The sequence below is a fragment of the Salmo salar genome, chromosome 14, assembly GCF_965601325.2.
Source record: "Salmo salar chromosome 14, fSalSal1, whole genome shotgun sequence".
Classification (NCBI taxonomy): domain Eukaryota; kingdom Metazoa; phylum Chordata; class Actinopteri; order Salmoniformes; family Salmonidae; genus Salmo; species Salmo salar.
Window position 1 is genome coordinate 25,990,725 of NC_138304.1, and position 17,886 is coordinate 26,008,610.

A 17,886-nucleotide genomic window follows, 5' to 3' on the forward strand; every position below is an offset into this window, starting at 1 on the left:
CAGGCCAAAGAGTTCAATCTTGGTTTCATCAGACCAGAGAATCCTGTTTCTCAAGGTCTGAGTCGTTTAGGTGTCTTTTGGCAAACTCCAAGTGGGCTGTCATGTGCCTTTTACTGAGGAGTGGCTTCCGTCTGCCCACTTTACCATAAAGACCTGATTGGTGGAGTGCTGCAGAGATGGTTGTCCTTCTGGAAGGTTCTCCCATCTCCACAGAGGAACTCTGGAACTCATTCAGAGTGACCATCGGGTTCTTGGTCACCTCCCTGGCCAAGGCCCTTCTCCCCCGATTGCTCATTTTTGCCGGGCGGCCAGCTCTGGTCTTGGTGGTTCCAACCTTCATCCATTTAAGAATGATGGAGGTCACTGTGTTCTTGGGGACCTTCAAAGCTGCATAAAATGTTTTGGTACTCTTGTCCAGACCTGTGCCTCGACACAATCCTGTCTCAGAGCTCTATGGACAATTCCTTCGACCTCATGGCTTGGTTTTTGCTCTGACATGCTCTGTGAACTGTGGGACCTTATATAGACAGATGTTTGCCTTTCCAAATCATGTCCAATCAATTGAATGTAACACAGGTGAACTTCAATCCAGTTGTAGAAGCATCTCAAGGATGATCAATGAAAACAGGATGCACCTGAGCTCAATTTCGAATCTCATAGCAAAGGGTCTGAATACTTAGGTAAATAAGGGATTTCTGTTTATTTTTAATACATTTACAATAATGTCATTATGGGGGTATTGGGTATTGTGTTTAGAATGATGAGGGAAAAAATAATTTAATCAATTTTAGAATAAGGCTGTAATGTAACAAAATGTGGAAAAAATTAAGGGGTCTGAATACTTTCTGAAGGCACTGTATTGTTGCATAAGCAGAATCAGATTTACTTGGATACTCCATGGTTCATGTTTCCTATGAGTGGTTGGATTTTTAGCTACCCTTGCGCACAAAGTAGGAATCAATCTTATGTTCCTTCTCCTCATTTGATTTCTTTTAGTTGATACCGATCTGCCAAAAGTAACAATTGCCTAACTATCAGGCTCAAAATGAGTACTGAGTGTGGGCCTCTAGAACATCTCACTGTAACGTCCACAATACGATCACAGAACACATTTTAATATCAGGTGTAGACCGGGTCACGGGATGCGTTTAGCAGTCATTCAACTTTATTGCAGAGACCTCTGTTAATTGGTATGACATGTCGTTTTTTTTCCATCTAGTCTTCTTTAGTGATAGATGTAGCATCCAGTGCAGTGCTCAAGAAATGTCCAGCTCACTCGTGGAAATGCTAATGTTTGGTCCTATTAAATCCGCCTGCATAAAGATCTCTGTCCCTTATTGCAATTAACTTAATATCTCATCACCTCTGATTAGGTTCCCAAGTAAGTGATGGGGTGTGCGAAGGCTTGGCACATGGAAAACTTGGATAACCCTCAATTTACTCCACAGTTCAGACCAGGAAACAGAAAAGTGACAGCAAGTAGCTCTGGAGAATCTCTCAGGCTGGATGGACTACATAACATGGAGGACAGAAACCAAAGACAGTTAAAAAAAAAAAAAAAAGGCCCTTTTTTGGCGCAACTGACAGCCTTTGTCTGGGCAACAAAAGGACAAATTCATTGGTCGGAAAACAACTTCCTGAGCATTTCTTCCCGTTTGAAGTGTGACGTTTGCTTAGCCTGGCAGCATTCAGGGACACAGGAGAGCAATCTCTAACGCTTGGGTTAACCTGAAGTTTCCATGATAATTTCTCCCCTCCGTTATTTAGCTGGAAGGGCCCCAGCTGTTAATTCTTTATAAATAGCGTGTAGCTCAGATCCCCTCCAGGGAGAATGGGGCTCAGTTGAGTAGCTTGGGAAAAATTGGGCTGGAAAAAGCACACAACATACACAATTTGACAAACATATGGGATCATTGCTGGACATTAAAGTGAGTTATATGTGACTTGAGTTCGCCTCACGTGGATTCAACAACGAGCAAATTAGAAGAGCAGCAGCAATCGTAGTTGAGCTGAAATACTATGAGAAGTGACAGAGGTATGCAGGGAAAAAAACTAAATTCCCCAATTTTTTGGAGGGGGAATAAGTTACCAAAAGTTTGAAAATCTCATATTTGACTTGTAGCCTACATACACAGCAAATACTTCTGGAGTAACAATGAATTTACTTAAATCATTCAAATAGAATCAAAATCATCATAATTTGAATGTGTTGTTATCAGCCCATTGTGCTAATGTATCTGGTATTTCATTCTTCCTTGATACTTTCATAATCTTAAAATTAAATAAACTAATATATAAGAGGGGAAAAACTTCAAAAGAGGAAAAATTTGGTGCAATGGCAAGGTTGAAGGCCTTGTCTCTAGATAGGTCAACACAACTGGTCCAGGGTGGTTGTAGGATTCTAGGTCCTATTTGGAATTATGTCAGAGTTCCAGTAACCAGATACAATGTAACATAGCTTAGTGAACATGTGAATAATCAACAACAAAAAATATATACAATATATATACTCATTCCAGGATTTTCTTTATTTTTACGATTGTCTACATTGTAGAATAATAGTTAATACATCAAAACTATGAAATAACATATGGAATCATGTAGTGTGTTAAACAAATCAAAATATATTTTATATTTGAGATTCCTGGAATGTATGTCAATTAACAGGTGTGGCTTGTTAAAAGGTAATTTGTGGAATATCTTTCCTTCTTAATGCGTTTGAGACAATAAGTTGTGTTGTGACAAGGAAGGGGTGGTATACAGAAGATAACCCTATTTGGTAAAATACCAAGTCCATATTATGGCAAGAACAGCTCAAATAAACAAAGAGAAACGATAGTCCATCATTACTTTAAGACATGAAGGTCAGTCAATGCGGAAAATGTCAAGAATTTTGAAAGTTTCTTCAAGTGCAGTCGCAAAAACCATCAAACGCTATGATGAAACTGGCTCTCCTGAGGACCGCCACAGGAAAGGAAGACCCAGAATTATCTCTGCTGCAGAGGATAAGTTCATTAGAGTTACCAGCATCAGAAATTGCAGCCCAAATAAATGCTTCACAGAGATCAAGTAACAGACACATCTCAACATCAACTGTTCAGAGGAGACTGCGTGAATCAGGCCTTCATGGTCGATTTGCTGCAAAGAAACCATTACTAAAGGGCACTAATAAGAAGAAGAGACTTGCTTGGGCCAAGAAACACGAAAAATGCACATTAGACTGGTGGAAATCTGTTCTTTGGTCTGTTGAGGACAAATGTGAGATTTTTGGTTGCAACAGCAGTGTCTTTGTGAGACGCAGAGTAGATGAACAGATGATCTCCCCATTTGTGGTTCCCACCGTGAAGGATGGAGGAGGAGGTGTGATCACTGTCTGTGATTTATTTAGAATTCAAGGCACACTTAACCAGCATGGCTACCACAGCATTCTGCAGCGATACACCATCCCATCTGGTTCGCGCTTAGGCAGACTATCATTTGTTTTCCAACAGGACAATGACCCAACATACTTCCAGGCTGTGTAAGGGCTATTTGACCAAGAATGAGAGTGATGGAGTGCTGCATCAGATGACCTGGCCTCCACAATCACCCGACCTCAACCAAATTGAGATGGTTTGGGATGAGTTGGACCGCAGAGTGAAGGAAAAGCAACCAACAAGTGCTCAGCATATGTGGGAACTCCTTCAATACCGTTGGAAAAGCATTCCAGGTGAAGCTGGTTGAGAAAATGCCAAGAGTGTGCAAAGCTGTCATTGCTACTTTGAATAATTTCAAATATAATTAGATTTTTTAAACACTTTTTTGGTTACTACATGATTCCATATGTGTTATTTCATAGTTATGATGTCTACACTATTATTCTACAATGTAGAAAATCGTTTTTTTTTTTAAATTAAAAATGAGTAGGTTTTCTAAAGCTTTTGACCGGTAGTGCACGTTTTCAAAGCTAAACATTATTTGAAATGGTGGGGGAATTTGAGATGCTTTTGGTGAGCCTTGGACATTGAAGGAATCAAAGTGATAACTAATGTGAAGGCGGGTGTTCCTGTGTGGGAGCCCTGAGAACAGCAGACCCCCTTTATCCCATGCCTATATCTCCCATTCACTAGACAAGGGGCAGAGCAGGTTGAGTTCAAGCGCAACAAATTACCTAAATATGGGGTGAAAAGCCTTTGAAAGACCTGAAATGGACTGTTGAAAATAATAATAATAAAAGAGATGAGAAGATTTAAGAGGCCCGTTGAGGGAACACCAATGCTCAATAGCTGTCCATAATTTTACAAACTCGCCAGCGGACGAAAGTGGGTCTCTTTTTAACTTTGTTTATCCTTTCTTTGGAGGGGGCTGCCATTAAACAGAAGGGAGAGGAAGAAAAGTTGGAAAAAACGTCATTTTCAGCCTGAGTGGTTTCTTCAAATGAAATCTAAAGGCCAAAACTCAAAGGGTTCTTTGGTTGGGGGATCTTTAAAAGGAAGCGCAGCAGTGGACGTGTTTGGCATTTGGTGACCTTTCTCCCCCCCACTGTACCTTCGCCACAGTGGCTGCATTTTCCCTGGCTCTGCCGCTTGGTGCACTGTACAGTCAGAGGCTCAAACATAAACAGAAATCATGTTTAACTTCCCTTTTGCTCCCCAACATCGGTTCCCATGCCCAGAAGGCAGCACGATTGCACAGTTACAAAGATGTGAACACTTAAGCTAATATAAGTGAGTGATTGGTAGCTGAATATGGTCCTCCTTACATAAGGAGGAAAGGAAAAGCTTTTGGGCAGACTGAAGATGTATGGGACAGACAAACTCAACTCGAGGCTTATTGTCTTTACGCAAACTTCACATGGCAGGGCAACTGCTTACAACATAAAGTCGTTGAGACCATCCACTCATACACACCTCAATACTACAGTCACAGTCTTGCCAGTTTTCCAAGGTGAGAATGTTACAAAGTAGGCAACAAAGGACTGAAGCCAACTTTCAAAATCCTAACGTCACTGAACCTCTCACATTAAACAGGCTTTCCTGTATTTATTTATTTTGCCTTGCCAACGTAGTGGTGCGCAGACTTAAGGATGTGGTACAGACAGGGGGTCACACACTACAAGATTCTTCACTTGGTCGTGAGGATTGTTGATTCCACGCTGTCTCACCTACAACGAGCTGTGGCTCAAAGCAGCCTCATAAAAGTTTCCCGTCAGACATTCAAGCTTGCCATACGGAGTTGAAATGTAACTGACTGCCTAGATTCGGTGTTATGTAGCAACATTTGAAATTGTGTTTTTTACTTTGGACAAAAGTAGAGACTCAGAGCTAGAAAATGGGATATCATACACTGCAGTTGAGGAACAATGGGAAAGTAATTCTGCTTTGGAAGTTGCTAAACTTGAAACCCCACTTTTGAGAAAATGGTCCTTGAATGTTTTGGTACACCTACTGGAGAGCTCTTCTTTGTCTACACCCATTCAGCATCGTTCACACCCTCTTAAGCCTTAGCCCCACCCATCTCTTTAAAGATTCACATGTGAGTCCATGTGGTAAACACAAACACACGCTAAATCAAATAAAGTTTATTTGTCACATGCAGAGGACACAGACAGTGTAAACGGTTACTAGCATAGTGGTTACTAGCATAGTAGCAATATCAAAAACAAATACAAATATTTAAAACATGTTGTTTTCTCATTATTAGATGACGCTTACCTGACACACTTGTCTAAATTGATGGGTCATGTGAAGGAAGAGCTATAACCACCCACCAGCCACATCTAGCTACGTGGATGGGTCACTATTGTCTGGCCGAAGTGGAACCTTTTGTTTAGACATATGAACCGGCATAATCCCAACTCATACTACTACCAATACAAACATTGCCATAGCTGTAGTATGAATCTGCAGGTAGCTAAAGCTAAACAAACTAGGTTCAATGTTAGCTAGCTTACATTAGGCTAATACGAGCAATGCAAATAGTTTTTCTGATTCAAATAATATTACTACACAGATCATACATTTAACGTTTTGTTTGTAGATATATCATTTGGCTAGCATTGTGTCAAGTCACTCTGGTTCACACTGAACGTGGCGTGTGCAGAAAGTAGACCATCACTTTTTCCTGATCTTTCGATAGCGCCTGCTAAATTTAGCGCATCAATGTTGTTGAAAGTAGCAAAACTTTTGTAGTTCTAATAAATGTTTACGTTCAAATGCCGCTCCTGTGAAGTAGTGACGTGCGACATACGCCTAATTTCCTGAAACAAGTCACAAATATCTAGCCAACATTTTTCAATTGAATAACATTGTTTGTGAACTTTAGAGCTGTAACGATTTGACACTTTGGCTTTGGTTAAAGGCAAGTACAAACACATACTAGTAGTCATCTCTCCTGCTCGAGAGTCTACACATTCTGTGTGATGGGAAACAAGATCATCATCTCACTGGCTTCTTCTCTAGCGAGGTCTCATTGGCTATTGCTGATCACTGTTCTCAAAACTTGTCGTTGCACATCTCACACTACAAGAACATTGCAGATTTTGTGGCTATAAAATCAAACATGTTTGAAAATATTGGGACGTCTGGGACTGGTAGCCCTCAGATGCGTTTCTGAACCACTCACATTAAAACTAGCGTAGGTGACGGAGTAGGCAACGACATGGGGATTTTTGCAAAAAAAATATTTTAGAAGCGATGATAGAAAGCACTTTTCAAAATCGTTTGACATGCTCGTCACCATTGTATGACTAGAGCCCGAGCGATGTGGTATTTTGGGTCCGATACCGATTTTAGGGAGGCAAAAGTCACCGATTACCGTTAGATCTGCTGATATAAAGTTATTTAGAGGTGGAAAGAATTTATAAAAAAAATATTTTTGAATGACAGAATACATTTTTACACTAATTACCAGATACTCTAAATTATGATTTAACAAAATATAAAATTGTACATTATTTAAGAAAATTGAATTTGTGGTATACAGGAAATCCACCAAAAAGCAACTACATCCCCTATAAATACAACAGTAAATATAAAATTTGTTTAGTTTACCTTCTTAGGTACAAGTTGAGGATGTGGCGCTGTATAAGAAGTACGCAATAGTGTTTGTGCTAGACCACCACAAGGGGTGGCTGGCTAAATGAATTAAACTTTGTCTCAAAGTAAATCTGAAACTGCACTGTTCACAAATTCACAAATAAGCATTAACATGCCGTTCGTAATGTCACCGCTACTTGTCAACGGCAGCATTTGTCTTGGGGTCATTGTCCATTTGGAAGACTCATTTGCGACCAAGCTTTAACATCCTGACTGATGTCTTGAGATGTTGCTTCAATATAGCCACATAATTTTCTTTCATCATGATGCCATCTATTTTGTTAAGTGCACCAGTCCCTCCCACAGCAAAGCACCCCCACAACATGATGCTGCCACCCCCGTGCTTCATGGTTGGGATGGTGTTCTTCGGCTTGCAAGCATCCCCCTTTTTCCTCCAAACATAACAATGGTCATTATAGCCAAACAGTTCTATTTTTGTTTCATCAGACTGAGGCTAGGTAACACGGTCACCACCGATAAATCCATGATAATCGAAAATTTCAACAAGCATTTCTCTACGGCTGGCCATGCCTTCCTCCTGGCTACTCCAAACCTGGCCAACAGCTCCGCATATGTGGACCACTACAAATACCTAGGTGTCTGGCTAGACTGTAAACTCTCCTTCCAGACTCAAATTAAACATCTCCAATCCAAAATCAAATCTAGAATCTGCTTTCTATTTCGCAAACAAAGCCTCCTTCACTCACGCCGCCAAACTTACCCTAGTAAAACTGACTATCCTACCGATACTCGACTTCGGTGATGTCATCTACAAAATAGCTTCCAATACTCTACTCAGCAAACTGGATGCAGTCTATCACAGTGCCATCCGTTTTGTTACCAAATCACCTTATACCACCCACCACTGCGACCTGTATGCTCTAGTCGGCTGGCCCTCGCTACATATTCATCGCCAGACCCACTGGCTCCAGGTCATCTATAAGACTATGCTTGGTAAAGCTCCACCTTATCTCAGTTCACTGGTCACGATAACAACACTCACCCGTAGCACACGTTCCAGCAGGTATATCTCACTGATCATCCCCAAAGCCAACACCTCATTTGGCCGCCTTTCATTCCAGTTCTCTGCTGCCAGTGACTGGAACGAATTGCAAAAATTGCTGAAGTTGGAGACTTTTATTTCCCTCACCAACTTTAAACATCAGCTATCTGAGCAGCTAACCGATCGCTGCAGCTGTACATAGCCCATCTGTACATTGCCCTCCCTATTTACCTACCTCATCCCCTTACTGTTTTTATTTTATTTACTTTTCTGATCTTTTTGCACACCAGTATCTCTACATGGACATCTTCATATGCTCATTTACCACTCCAATGTTAATCTGCTAAATTGTAATTATTTGCTCCTATGGCCTATTTATTGCCTACCTCCTCATGCCTTTTGCACACACTGTATATAGACTTTATTTTTTCTACTGTATCATTGACTTGTTTATTGTGTTATTGGCTTGTTTGTTTACTCCATGTGTAACTCTGTGTTGTTGTCTGTGTCACACTGCTTTGCTTTATCTTGGCCAGGTCGCAGTTGTAAATGAGAACTTGTTCTCAACTTGCCTACCTGGTTAAATAAAGGTGAAATACAAATAAAATAAAGGACATTTCTCCAAAAAGTATGATCTTTGTCCCAATGTGCAGTTGAAAACCGTAGTCTGGCTTTATTATGGCGGTTTTGGAGCAGTGGCTTCTTCCTTGCTGAGCGGCCTTTCAGGTTATGTCGATATAGGACTTGTTTTACTGTGGATATAGATACTTTTGTACCTGTTTCCTCCAGAATCTTCACATGTTCCTTTGCTGTTGTTTTGGGATTGATTTGCACTTTTCACACCAAAGTACGTTCATCTCTAGGAGACAGAACGCGCCTCCTTCCTGAGCGTTATGACGGCTGCATGGTCCCATGGTGTTTATATTTGCGTACTATTGTTTGTACAGATGAACATGGTACCTTCAGGCGTTTAGAAACTGCTCCCAAGGATGAACCAGACTTGTGGAGGTCTACAATTTTTTTCTTCGGTCTTGGCTGATTTCTTTTGATTTTGCCATGATGTCAAGCAAAGAGGCACTGAGTTTGAAGGTAGGCCTTGAAATACATCCACAGGTACACCTCCAATTGACTCAAATTATGTCAATTAGCCTATCAGAAGCTTCTAAAGCCATGACATCATTTTCTAGAATTTTCAAGCTGTTTAAAGGCACAGTCAACTTAGTCTATGTAAACTTCTGACCCACTGGAACTGTGATACAGTGAATTATAAGTGAAATAATCTGTCTGTAAACACTTGTTGGAAAAATGACTTGTGTCATGCACAAAGTAGATGTCCTAACCGACTTACCAAAACTATAGTTTGTTAACAAGAAATTTGTGGAGTGGTTGAAAAACGAGTTTTAATGACTCTAACCTAAGTGCATGTAAACTTCCGACTTCAACTGTATATATTGGCACATTATCTGTGGAATAAAGACCAATACAAATATTTCTGTGAAAGGCTAATATTGTCCGATAATATCGGTCATCTTATTTATCGGTCGGGCTTTACACGAGGTGGGGCTTTGAGTTGTGTTCTCCATTTGGCCGTTCCCAAGAGACGAGCAGGAGAGCAGCAGTCAGACAGGATGCTGCTCGTTGTCCTACCACATCTAAATGAGGTGGCGAGCAGACAAATGTGCAAATCCCTCACCCCACTCCCTTCCCCAACATATCTTCTCTCAAAGCATAAGACATCTAGCTGTCTCGTAAAACGGTCTGCCAAAATGTCATGGCTGCCAATTCAGGGAAAGTGAGCCCAAAAGCTATAAAAGATGTTAGAGCTATTCAAAAGATAAGGCCTTCCTTAGAAAGGTTGGAAAGAGTCAGACTTGGGTTTCTAAAGCACAATTGCAAGCAAAATGATACCAGCCTGTCCATGCAATGTAAAAACTCTGCTTGAATAGATAGAAAACCAGGAAAAACTATTTTAGCAGCAAGGGAAATTAAGTATACAACGTCTAAAACATAAATTGGGTTATGTATAACTATCAGTATATACACTGTATATACAAAAGTATGTGGACACCCCTTCAAATTAGTGGATTCGGCTATTTCAGCCACACACGTTGCTGACCAGTGTATAAAATCGAGCACACAGCCAAGCAATCGCCATAACATACACTGGCAGTAGAATGGCCTTACTGAAGAGCTCAGTGACTTTCAATGTGGCACTGTCATAGGATGCCATCTTTTCAACAAGTTAATTTGTCAAATTTCTGCCCTGCTAGAGCTGCCCCGGTCAACTGTAGGTGCTGTTATTGTGAAGTAGAAAGTCTAGGAGCAACAGCGGCTCAGCCGTAAAGTGGTAGGCCACAAAAGCTCACAGAACGGGACTGCTGAGTGCTGAAGCGTGTAAAAATCGTTTGTCCTTGGTTGCAACACTCACTACCGAGTTCCAAACTGCCTCTGGAAGCAAAGTCAGCACAAAAACAGTTTGTCTGGAGCTTCATGAAATGGGTTTCCATGGCTGAGCAGCCACACACAAGCCTAAGATCACCATGCGCAATGCCAAGCATCGGTTGGAGTGGTGTAAAGCTTGCTGCCATTGGACTCTGGAGCAGTGGAAACGCGTTCTCTGGAGTGATGAATCACGCTTCACCATCTGGCAGTCCAACGGACGAATCTGGGTTTGACGGATGCCAGGAGAACGCTATCTACCCCAATGCATAGTGCCAACTGTAAAGTTTGGTGTAGGAGGAATAATGATCTGGGGCTGTTTTCATGGTTCAGGCTAGGCCCCTTATTTAAAGTGAAGTCATATTTAAAGCAACAGCATACAATGACATTCTAGACAATTCTGTGCTTCCAACTTTGTGGCAACAATTTGGGGAAGGCCCTTTCCTGTTTCAGCATGACAATGCCCTTGTGGACAAAGCGAAGTCCATACAGAAATGGTTCATCAAGATCAGTGTGAAAGAACTTGACTGGCCTGCACAGAGCCCTGACCTCAACCCCATCAAACACCTTTGGGATGAATTGGAATGCCGACTGCAAGCGAGGCCTAATCGCCCAACATCATTGCCTGAACTCACTAATGCACTTGCGGCTGAATGGAAGCAAGTCCCCACAGCAATGTTCCACCATCTAGTGGAAATCCTTCCCAGAAGAGTGGAGGCTGTTATAGCAGTAAAGGGGGGACCAACTCCATATTAAAGCCCATGAAATGTTCGACGATCAGGTGTCCACATACAGTAAATACTTTTAATCATGTAGTGTATGTAATGCAATATACTGTATGCAAGGGAGCCGAGGCAGTGAAGCAGTGACAGTTAGTGATGGCGGTAGAAGGGTTCGGTCCTGTGGAATGACTAGCATCACTGTCTGTCAGTAGAAGACAACAGACTCAGCCATTGCGACTGGAGCATGGGGGAACCAATCACAGAAGGGGAGGGAAATGGAGGGGAGGATGTTTGGCTCTTATCTACCTTTGACTTCACGTTTGGACCTCAAGGTTCGACCTCAGGGTTTGACCTTACTCATTCAACCTTACTTTTTTCCTGTCCCTATAAGAGAGGTTTTCCATTCTATCTCTTTTTCTGTTTTACTAACAGCAGTGTGAAATTTGAAGTTTGAAAACGTTGTTGTGAAGAACATTTGATGTTGTTGTTACTGAGGCCTTGGTCTGAGCATATTTACAGCCAGGGACACACTGTCCCGACAATTAGAGAAGTGGCTGCTGCAAAAGCCACATCGGCCAAGTCAAACAATCAGCCTGTAGTATACCTGCTTGACAGACACATGGGTCCGATTGGGCAAAGCCACACAAGGTCCAGTTACTTCAGTACTACTACTATAGCCAGCCACTATCCCCAGTATTTCTTAGAAGCCAATCATCTTCTCAGTAGTTAAACATCGAAAAGGATGAAGGCATGGCATACAAGATTAGAGATGGTCAAAACCAGTTTCTTACAAACTATGTAAACATAAGACACATAGACAATACATAAAAAAACAAATGAAACTTCAGAAATTCAAGCTAGCGTCTTGTAGAATCACATCGATCAAGTACAGGTAACACCTTGTTGACGACGATAAATAGGCTAGGCACGTCTTCAAATGATAGGCTGAACCAAAATAAAAAATATTCACACAAAATACTACTAAAAGAGCATTCAAATGAAAGTGATATTTATTGACTTTATCCCAAGTAAATGTATAATCAAAATGACCTTCCAAGCTCTTTGGTTCATATGCAATAATATTTTATTTTGAGTGTGAAACAATCATTTAATTTTCCTTTGATCAAATTATTAAATATTTTTGGGAGGACAGAATATATAGCCTTTTCAGTTCCCAATTGGATTCTCTCTAACACAGTACAACTGTGACACTATTAACATAAGAAATGTAGACAGTAGGTCTACAGTAAAAAATGACTACAAAACTTGGGAAATTACACAAACTTTACTTCACTACTGGCTGTGCAGTAGCTGGTGACAGCTAATGAGACCTCCACATTAAATCATGTTACAAATGTTTCTACAACTAGCTAGAATTCTAACTATAATTACTTTCTCTAATGAACATAGTTAGCAACAATAAAAAAGGTAGACATGCTTTTATTTAATTAGCCTACATTTTGTTAGGTATGCCTATAGGCCTCTTCAATTCACCTCCAGTTAGCTGATCCTTGGAACATCTCTGTACAGAGCTCATAAGGGGAGCATAGGGTCAACTGATGGTCAACAGCTGTACACTGCTATCCGTCATCAATGACAACAATACTGCTCATGTGAGTAGCTTCAACAAAAACTGATTTCAAATCGGACAAAAAGAACACTCTGTCTCTGTCAAGGTGTGTGTGAGGAGATCAGTAATGTGGAGGGGGGAGGGCTGAATAGAAATACAAACAAAAACTCCAACTCACCACAATCACCGAAAATGGCTTTTCCTCCATGCTTCAGTCAGGGGGGCGCTTTCAAGTGGAGGGACCTCTTTCTCTTTCGTGACGATGTGGTCTATGTCTGTGCTGCTGTGTGTCTCTTTTTGGAACTCGTCTTCTTCTGGACACTGGTGTGTTTCAGTAGCAGCAGCTCGCGTGCAACTTCGCCCCGTTGCTCACTCGATTCCCTTGTTTCAGACCGCAGCTGAAGTGGCGTCTTTGCTTTGTGTTAATTCTCCCCTAATCCAGGAACGTTTCTATGCAGTGAAACAGACATGTGACAAGAAGGGGGGTGGAGGCAACACTTTAAGTTCCTTTCCCAATTTCAAACAATTTAATCACTGGAAAAATGTCACTTTTGTCCCTCCCTGTCTAAATGTTCAGGACACTTGTTTTTAGCTGACCACCAGTGGTGCTGATATCTCTCCAGATAGGAGAGAAAACTAGATGAGCATTTTCCTGAAAACCCATCACTGAAACAATGTGCTATTGTACAAACAGATGACTCTACTGTTGGTAAAAAGCTCTGACTTCTCATTGACTGCACATTGCACAACAAGTGCAGAGAGCAGTAATCAAAATTAACCCAAGAACATGGGAAATTAACAGTGTATATAAATACTTCTCAGCATAAATTGGTTTGTAACTTTATTTTGCATTTTTCTATTTGACTCAAGTATGTGACAAATGTTAAATTGTTCAACTCAAACACTATATTTGAAGCACTTTCAAATACATTTGGCTACTCTCTGTATCAGGGGAGGACTGTTAATCCTATAAACAAAATAATTTCATGGGAAAATGCAAAGAAAATCACTATAGCAAAAATGTGTTAAATTGAATTACCCAACAACATGACAATACAATTTATCTAAGTGTTATTACAGCATTTTTTATATATAAAATAATAAGTTAAAAAAAGGCTTCCAGGAAATATGGGCATTACAAAGCTACTATGCACATGTATCCTTAAGGGGGAAAAGTACAGTGAAGTAACACACAGTTAACATATTTAAACTGATCTATATCTATTTAACCTGTTTTTCAAATACTGAATGACAAATGTTTGGCATGTTTTTGCGTAGGTACAATGTTATATAATATATCCGGAACCTAATCCAAACAACATAGCCTACTTCTGAAGTCAGGACCCTCAGCCAAAACAACATAATATGACAGTTGTAACTTGTAGCTTCACCAGCTTCACCAGTTTCACATCTCCCAGGTCATACTTGTCTATTTTACACTCACCAGGTCTTTACCTCTTCAGCCAGGCCTTTACCTCTTCAGCCAGGCCTTTACCTCTTCAGCCAGGCCTTTACCTCTTCAGCCAGGCCTTTACCTCTTCAGCCAGGTCTTTACCTCTTCAGCCAGGTCTTTACCTCTTCAGCCAGGTCTTTACCTCTTCAGCCAGGTCTTTACCTCTTCAGCCAGGTCTTTACCTCTTCAGCCAGGTCTTTACCTCTTCAGCCAGGTCTTTACCTCTTCAGCCAGGTCTTTACCTCTTCAGCGTCAATGCTTTGGGAGTCTGTTGACCTGACATACCACAGTGTGGTAGGATACCAAGGCTACTTAGTTAAACTGAGGACAAGACTAACTCAGCAAATGTGAGTCTGACCAACTGACCACTATATTACACTGCCTAGTAGACTATATTCATCATAGTGCTATAATATATTTATGCTACAAAGTACTACTTGTGTAAGCTACTTTAAAAAACAAATTTTATCTTAGTGTTTTTGAGGGACATACATCAAATCCAAATCATAAACATGACCACCGCAATTCAGCCAAGGCACTTTCTACCATAGGCCTACTTCTCTATCAACACTACATCAAGAGCATGCTGTAAAAAGGTTTGCCAAATATAGCTCCCGTTCAAATGTAACGCATAGATAAATCAAACATGCTCCGTGGCCAAATGTTGAACCCAATGCAACAAAGAAACATTTAAATATTGATTAAAAACAAGTCTTACCATCACAGAAGTAGCAATGCCCCTCAAAGAGAACAAGGTTTGGGTTTTACCAGACAGCGTAGGCTTTAAAAGGAACTACTAGATAAGATAGGATGTCAGGCTCAACAGTGAGGAACCAACTGGTCTGCAGAGTGTACCGTCCTGTAACTATCCCACGCTCTCCACTCAGTTAGTTCTGTTAATTTCCCTTAGGTCTGCTCTAGTAGTACATATGAGTGTTGCGCCACAACCATTGGAAACCCCTGGGAGGAGTGAAAAGAGGTTATTGGTGGAAAAATACAGGTCTGGTCTCCTTTCTTGTGTTCTCAATCTGAACACCCATTGCTGAGAACGAGTAGACTATGTCCAAATCATCTATTTATTTCTTTGACTAGCCTATATCTAACTGCATCGATGTAGAAATGTTCCTGCTGACAATGTAAAAAGGATTAAATAGGCAGTGATTAAGCCTAGCATTTCTTAGAATATTGGGAAACAATTTACAACATGATGTGTTTTTTACATTGTCTAAAAGTAGACACTCAGGAGATACAAAATGGTATATCATACACCACACATTCTCAGTGGGTCAGAAGTTTACATACACTCAATTAGTATTTGGTAGCATTGCCTTTAAATTGTTTAACCTCTCTAGGGTAGGGGGCAGTATTTGCACGTCCGGATAAAAAACGTACCCGATTTAATCTGGTTATTACTACTGCCCAGAAACTAGAATATGCATATAATTATTGGCTTTGGATAGAAAACACCCTAAAGTTTCTAAAACTGTTTGAATGGTGTCTGTGAGTATAACAGAACTCATATGGCAGGCAAAAACCTGAGGAGATTCCTTACAGGAAGTGCCCTGTCTGACCATTTCTTGGGCTTCTACACTCTCTTTATTGAAAACTGAGGATCTCTGCTGTAACGTGACACTTCCTACGGCTCCCATAGGCTCTCAGAAGGCGGCAAAACGGTGAATGATGCCTTTGCAGGCCCTGGCTGAAAAACAGTAGCGCATTTGGATAGTGGTCGATCAGAGAACAATGAGACTGGGGCGCGTGCACGAGGCGCACCATGTTTTTATTTTTTCGTCTTTGAACGAAAACAGGGTTTCCCGGTCGGAATATTATCGCTTTTTTACGAGAAAAATCACATAAAAATTGATTTTAAACAGCGGTTGACATGCTTTGAAGTACGGTAATGGAATATTTAGATTTTCTTTTGTCACGAAACGCATCGGGCGCGTCACCCTTCATCACCCTTCGGATAGTGTCTTGAACGCACGAACAAAACAGAGGATATTTGAACATAACTAGGGATTATTTTGAACCAAACCAACATTTGTTATTGAAGTAGAAGTCCTGGGAGTGCATTCTGACGAAGAACAGCAAAGGTAATCCAATTTTTATTAAAGTAAATCTGAGTTTGGTGAGGGCCAAACTTGGTGGGGTTCAAAATAGCTAGCCCGTGATGGCGAGCTATCTACTCAGAATATTGCAAAATGTGCTTTTGCCGAAAAGCTATTTAAAAATCGGACATAGCGATTGCATAAAGGAGTTCTGTATCTATAATTCTTAAAATAATTGTTATGTTTTTTGTGAACGTTTATCGTGAGTAATTTAGTAAATTCACCGGAAGTTTGCGGTGGATAAGCTAGTTCTGAACGTCACATGCTAATGTAAAAAGCTGGTTTTTGATATAAATATGAACTTGATTGAACAAAACATGCATGTATTGTATAACATAATGTCCTAGGAGTGTCATCTGATGAAGATCATCAAAGGTTAGTGCTGCATTTAGCTGTGGTTTGGGTTTATGTGACATTATATGCTAGCTTGAAAAATGGGTGTCTGATTATTTCTGTCTGGGTACTCTGCTGACATAATCTAATGTTTTGCTTTCGTTGTAAAGCCTTTTTGAAATCGGACAGTGTGGTTAGATTAACGAGAGTCTTGTCTTTAAAATGGTGTAAAATAGTCATATGTTTGAGAAATTGAAGTAATAGCATTTCTAAGGTATTTGAATATCGCGCCACGGGATTACACTGTTGAGTAGGTGCAAGCGTCCCACTGGCCCAGAGAGGTTAAGCCATAATTATGACTTTTTGACTGTATTAAGTAGTAACAGTGACAAATACTTTACTCATTAAAGATAATTCTTATAGAATTCTATGGTCACTCACCCTAAGGACAACTTTGAATGGTTGATGTCCTAGGTTATATGTGCAATAGCCTGGGGACAACGTTACACCAAGAAACACTTACCTTGATGAAAGCCCCCAACCTAAAGAAATTGAAAGTGTATTTTCTTCTGGAACCAAGTTACATGTTCCTCAGTACACAAACACGCACGCAACAACAACGAGCCATACCGCACGATGCTGGGCCCAGTCACATTGACCCACTCCTCTGCTGAAAGATCAGCCACAAAATGTCTGCACCATTGTAACAGGTTATAATCAAGCCCTGGTCTCCAGCATGGGAACAGAAGAGGAATACCTGGTGTGGTAGTCTCAAGTTGGACTACCCCAAATCATCTTGTTTCTGACACACACACACACACACACACACACACACACACACACACACACACACACACACACACACAAACACACAAAACACAAGCTTTGCAGGTCCATCACCCATTTAAATACCTCTCACACCCTACAGTAACCTGTGGATCATGAGAGAACGTTCATAAATCAGCAGAATGTACATTCATTCATAACACATCCATAAAGACTGATTTAAAGTCAGACCCCTTTGGTCATTCATAACCCATACATAGAGGCTTAATGATGGAAACACAAATGTACTAACACTTAGGGAAGTATCACTAACAGCTAAAACAAATAAACACAAGACATGTTCAAACTATACATTTCCTTTTATTTTTACATTTTAAAACAATACAAATACATGAA

General features: G+C 40.6%; 1 protein-coding gene across 4 annotated transcripts in view; it reads right to left on the reverse strand.

The window, feature by feature from the left end:
- Nucleotides 1-17,886, reverse strand: part of LOC106569088 (sodium- and chloride-dependent glycine transporter 1) — an 82,164-nt gene that overhangs the window by 43,175 nt on the left and 21,103 nt on the right. Inside the window, exons 1-3 of one of the 4 annotated variants that reach the window (XM_014140079.3) lie at nucleotides 14,982-15,684; nucleotides 14,255-14,539; nucleotides 12,989-13,260 (exon numbers count right to left, since the gene is read on the reverse strand). The exons of 1 other annotated variant lie outside the window; for it this stretch is intronic. In XM_014140079.3, the coding sequence (XP_013995554.1) occupies nucleotides 12,989-13,018 (30 nt within the window). In that variant the 5' untranslated portion in view covers nucleotides 13,019-13,260; nucleotides 14,255-14,539; nucleotides 14,982-15,684. Of the gene's footprint in view, nucleotides 1-12,988; nucleotides 13,261-14,254; nucleotides 14,540-14,981; nucleotides 15,685-17,886 lie in introns of those variants that run through there. 2 more of the 4 variants (XM_014140080.3, XM_014140081.3) reach the window with 2 other exon arrangements.